This window comes from Arvicola amphibius, chromosome 11, assembly GCF_903992535.2.
Source record: "Arvicola amphibius chromosome 11, mArvAmp1.2, whole genome shotgun sequence".
In the NCBI taxonomy this organism is placed as follows: Eukaryota; Metazoa; Chordata; class Mammalia; order Rodentia; family Cricetidae; genus Arvicola; species Arvicola amphibius.
In genome coordinates this window covers 29,007,613-29,013,457 of record NC_052057.2, presented here as the reverse complement: position 1 = coordinate 29,013,457, position 5,845 = coordinate 29,007,613, and the positions used below count along the sequence as shown (strand labels likewise).

At 37.1% G+C, this 5,845-nt stretch overlaps 1 protein-coding gene across 1 annotated transcript; it reads right to left on the bottom strand.

Moving 5' to 3' along the window:
* Window positions 1-382: 382 nt before the first annotated feature.
* Window positions 383-697, bottom strand: LOC119826000 (enhancer of rudimentary homolog). Its single transcript, XM_038347052.1, has one exon. It carries the CDS (start codon window positions 695-697, stop codon window positions 383-385), a length of 315 nt encoding a protein of 104 aa, XP_038202980.1.
* Between the last annotated feature and the right edge of the window lie 5,148 nt (window positions 698-5,845).

Genomic DNA, 5,845 nt, shown 5'->3' with positions numbered 1-5,845 from the left:
ACCCTCTAACACCTGGTGCCTAGATAGATCTTCCCTGATCTGCCTATCTCCACTTTGAAACTTGGATCTAAAGAGCTTTATTTTCACTGAGTTATCTGGAGGGCACCATATATGTGTCACTGCTCCCTTGCTACCTCATCGGTTGGCGTAGTGAATGTTATAAAGCATATAATAGAAACATTTTCATCTACATCATCATAAAAAGAGTTAAAGAGAAAACTCAGTGAAGGGGGCAATGGAGTTTTCAGAGTAAAAGGAGGCCCGTATTTCATCTAAAACATAACCAAAGGAGGATAAAAAAGGGTAAGTGTCAAATTGACCACCACCCCAACACACATACCTGTGGTCCAGGTCGGCCTAAGTCCCCGAAGCTTCCAGATTACTATGTCCTGGGCTTTTGTGCCTGCTGACTGAGAAGCATGTAGAGCCTCTCTTTGATCCACTCTCGGCTGTAAGGCTTGTAGGTCTGGGTGTCTTCTCGGAACACCAGGCAGCTGAGGTTCACCATACGGTCAATAAACTCGAACAACTGACCGACCCCATACGAGATGGACTGGCCGAAAGGGTTCATCCGCTTCAGATGTTCTTCGTACATCTTACAGATGCCTTCCATGCATTCATTCACGGATTCGTAGTCGGCGTAAGTTCGGCCTTCCGGCCTCTGAGTAGCCTGCACCAGCAGCCTGATGGGAGTCATCGCAGCCCAAGCCCGTCTGTTGTGGGGCCTGCACCGTGCTAGCACGAGCTCGGCGGCAACGCCCCTAACAGCCGGGTCTCGCGAGAGCTGCTGCACCAAAGCAGGCATGCACTGCACATGTGAGGAAGTTGGTCATAGCATCCAAAGACTGATCCAGACAACGCTAATGGTGCCATAGCCATAAAAGCGGCTGATTATCCAATACTGTGCTTGGAGTTCTTTAGAGACACCTCTGTAAGGAATTATATTGGCACAATGCACTTGTTTTTATTTAAATAACCTTTGTCAAATATGTTTTAGAATGAAGTTGTTTAAAGGCATATTCACCAAACGAAGGGAGACAAGCCGAGTCCATATCTACACACTTCTCTTTGCCACCTACCTTAACAACAACAGGAATGTATTCAACCTTGTTTGCAGTGCTCATTAACTTCATCTAATTGTTAATATTGTTTAATAAATATTTGCGTAATGTTCTTTCTTCAGAATGTATACCTCATTTCAAAGTATGTGTGTTAATGCACTATTCCACTTTGCAAAGAATGTGAGGTTGTCTTTAATACAGGATAATTCACAAATTTCCCTCCTTTACTTTTTCTAAAAGATTTAATAAGAAGAATAAATTAGAAAACGCTCAAGTGATAACAAAAGAAAGCTATTTTTATGCTCTGTGCATTGCGAGAACATTGCATATTGTTAATCTGTACTATAAAAGGAGGCAGTATCTACCAGCTACATCTATTGAAGGAATGTTTTAATTTACAATAAAATACAGAACTGGAGCAAATAAGAATCTATCAATTAAGATCACCTTAAAAACCACTTTATAAAGAGAATGCCATCATTTCAAACACGTGTTTTCTAAAATTGGCTGAAATGAATGCATAAGCACCACCAATGGGCCCTTTAACAAAGAGAAGCAGATCTTATTAGTGACAACTCATAGCAAGGAAAAGGGACAAAGAGATATTGATGTTTCACGCAACATTTTTATTTTTATAAGGCAAATAATTATATAAATGGTTTTTCAATACTTAAGTTAAACAGAAGTATGTATGATTAAAATAATTTTCTCAGCAAAGGTTTTTAAGGAGTGATTCTGTAATGGCTCATATCATAGAAAGGAAACTTTACCAGGTCTGAGTCAATGGCTAAGCTTATTCAACTCAGCCACGGGGGCCCAGGGCCTAGAGTCAGAACCAGCTGTAATGTCGTTTCCCTTAAAATGTGTAAGCATTGGAACTATTAAATATTTGTCCATGAGTAAATTGAACTTGTCAGAACAACCCAAACTGAGATAACTTCCTTATCTCATTAGTCTTTAGTGTTTCTAGTTTTATATTCTTGATTAAAAATATACTCTACTGCAAACTGTAATTTTAGGGAAAACTTGAAATCACTACATCTACATCTTCCTGACCTCACCCTTCCCCTCCCAACTTGTCCTATACTAATAATATCTTTTCTCAGGGACCTCCTGTCTTCCTTCTTCTTTTATCACAGCATAGAGTAATCTCTTCATTCTTTGATTATCTAGACAACAAAGATTCACCAGCTCCGATATTTATACACATAGAAGTCATTTTATGAATTTGAAGAATAAACTCTTAGAAACAATGTATTTTTAGATGTGAATGTGTATTGGATCTTTGTATTGTAAAAAAAAACACTAAATTAAATACAAAGTGCATGATGTCAGAAGGTATAAATATTTACAAATTTCAGTGTTAATTTTATTGTAACAAAAGTTGTGAAATCAAATTCAAACTATATGCAAGTATAAGAATGATCAGTATGCTTTTTGGTATGCTGAGGAAAAAAATTAAAATGTGATTTAATACTAAACATCATGAATATAGTATAAATGTCTTTTCAAGATATCTAAAAAATTGGCTTTACTAATATTTAAAGAGCATTTCTTTATCTCCAATTAAAATTTGTGTGCAGTCAGAGCAAAGGTTTTTATGCACTAAATGATCCAAACTGAAGTTGACCTAAGTTCATTATCAAGGCGTGAAGATGATTGGACTAGTCTGAGCCTTGTCGTTGCTTTCCATGTGACCTATACACACAGAGGCACAGAAAGAAATCACGAAAACATTTTAATTTATTCCAACATATAAAATTAAATATTTTAATACTGTGCAAATTAATGTTAGAGGGTGTTCTCTTAAAGTCAAAATCCACTTTTATATATAGGACTTTTTACTTATTTAAATATATAATTACATCATATTCTCTCTTCCCTCTTCTCCTTTAAACCCCACCCATATCTCCAGCATTTCCTTGCAGATTCATGCAAATTCATGACCTCTCTATTATTGCTATGTAAACCTCTCTCTCTCTCTCTCTCTCTCTCTCTCTCTCTCTCTCTCTCTCTCTCTCTCTCTCTCTCTCTCTCTCTTCTCTCTCTCTCTTCTATCTCTCTTCTCTCTTCTCTCTCTCTTCTCTCTCTCTCTCTCTCTCTCTCTCTCTCTCTCTCTCTCTCTCTCTCTCTCTCTCTCTCTCTCTCTGTGTGTGTGTTCCTCTTTGCGAGTTTGAGTATAAACAAAAACAAACTGTAGCTTGCTGAGTCTTTTTACTGTTGCTTGTTTTCAGGGCTGACCAATTGAGATCAATTGACTATTGAGGGTTCTCATATGTGGAGAAGAATAATTCTACCTCTTTTAGGATTTTAATTATTTTAATTGCTCTTCATCTAGGGGTGTGACATCCCTGTTGTATCTAGAAAACAAAGTCTTGCAAAGGTTGTTTTTATTTACCATTTTATTGATTGTGTGTATGTGTGTGTCAGTGTGTGTATATGTGTGTGTGTTTGTGTGTGTGAGAGAGAGAGAGAGGAGAGAGAGAGGAAAAGAGAGAGAGGCGATAGTAGTATATGTATACTATGATACACCTGTGAATATCACAGGACAGCTTACATATGTTGGATCTTTAACACATTGGTTCCAAGGACTGAACTCAATTCATTAAGCCTTGTGACAAGTGACTTTATCCATGGAGCTGTCTCATGGACCAAGCATTTTACTCTTAAATATTTAACTACATATTTATTTACTTATTGAGAATTGAATAAATAAGACTATTTCCTTTATTTACCTAAAAATAATTTTTGCTATAGTGTTTAAATAATTTCACTAGCAGTAAGATTCACAGCCATTGGAATGTATCAGGATATTTAAAATCTTCAATGATCTAAAAATATTTCAAGGAAAGTAGTTATATAATTTGCATAAATGCATACATATTCACAAAGAAGTAATACAATGAGCATATTTTTGGCAAAATGGTTGTTATTGTGATTGTTTTGCATTTTCACACTACTTAAAATTATTTTCAATGAGTTTATATACCCCTGGAAAAATTAGTGACCTTTTGAGGACACTGATATTATCAAATTAAAATAATTTATCAATTTATATTCCCTTAACTCTGACTCAGATTCATGTTAGTGATGCCTGGCCCAGAAAGTCCATGAGCTTCTTGGAAGAGACACTGGATGGATACTAGAGATTAAATATCAAGGACCATGAATTTATGGTGTAGTATTACTGGTGTGATATTTCTGTCATATTCCATGTGCAGCAGCAAATGAAATGAATACCAAGGTAGTAGGTAATGTCAGAAAGATAAAGGTCTCAGGAAAGCAAAATCTATCTGGGCAAAGCATCACATACTTCTTCTGTCAGACCCTCCACTGAGCATCCCAGACACTCCTCCATCGGACCCTCCACTGAGACTCCTCCATCGGACTCTCCACTGAGACTCCTAGACACTCCTCCATCGGATCCTCCACAGAGCATCTCAGACACTCCTCCATCAGACCCTCCACTGAGCATCCCAGACACTCCTCCATCGGACCCTCCACTGAGACTCCTAGACACTCCTCCATCGGACCCTCCACAGAGCATCTCAGACACTCCTCCATCAGACCCTCCACTGAGCATCCCATACACTTCTCCATCAGAGCCTCCACTGAGCATCTCAGACACTACTCCACCATACCCTCCAATGAGCATCCAGACATTCTTCCATCAGACCCTCCAGAAATGAACTCAGAGTTTCTGGAAAAGGATCATGGCATGAATTTTATCACCAAATTCTCATTTCATGTTTTATTTCCTCTTCTCTTTCTTAATAACTATTTTAAGAGGTTAGACAAACTATCCAAAGGGTAGTTTCTCTTAAGGAAAATCCCTAATCCTTATGCTGTAGAGAGAGAGGTCTTTCTCATTTATAAGATGTTCAGTAGACGATCATGAGATTTTTTTTCTTTGTATCTGGAAAGATTACAAAATAAACAAATGTATTTAAGCAGAAAGTATTTGATGTGACTTAATCTTATGGGAAATTACAATAGTGTTTCACAAACTATTAAATAAATGTACTGAATTGGTGCATAGACAGTACCTTGAGACCTGAGTTAAATTCCCTAAACCAATGTAGGAAAGAAAAAGCAGGCTTAGAAGTAAACCCTTGTAATTCCATTGCTAGAGAAACAAAGGTAGTTTAAGTTTAATCCCTGGGGCTCACTGACCAGAAGAGGAGCTTCTTAGTGAACTCCATGCCAATGAAAAACAAGTCTTATTAACAAGATGCATGGCTCCTGAGGGGTAACAGTCAAACTTGATCCCACAAAAATGTGTACACAGTGCATATATATTCAAGCACCCCGACACACACACACACACACACACACACACACACACACACACAGAAATATAAGCCTGTATGAAAATGTGTACCCATAGGCAAAAAATACTAAATATTCATTTCAACTGAGAGATGGGAAAATATGAAGGCTAATCAATCGTAATTTGAGCCATAAAATATTAATGCATATTAAAATAAAATATGTGATGATTTTATTTACATAATCAAACTTTGTCAACATCTGATTTTGAAGAAGGAAGGTAGAAAAATATCAAGGACTCATTCTAAGACAAGTGTTGTGCTTGCTTTGTTAATTGCTCGCGGTACTTGAGTGTTCATTGACATAACTAAGAGATTATTTTCTATGTGCTGCAAGGATGAGAAAAGTTTTAGAGCTAGAAGTGTGAGCTACAGAAAATATCTTTATTTCTTTATATAAAAGCTACGTGGATAGAATGTTTTGAAGTAGAAGGATGGCAAGATGAATCAGTGTGT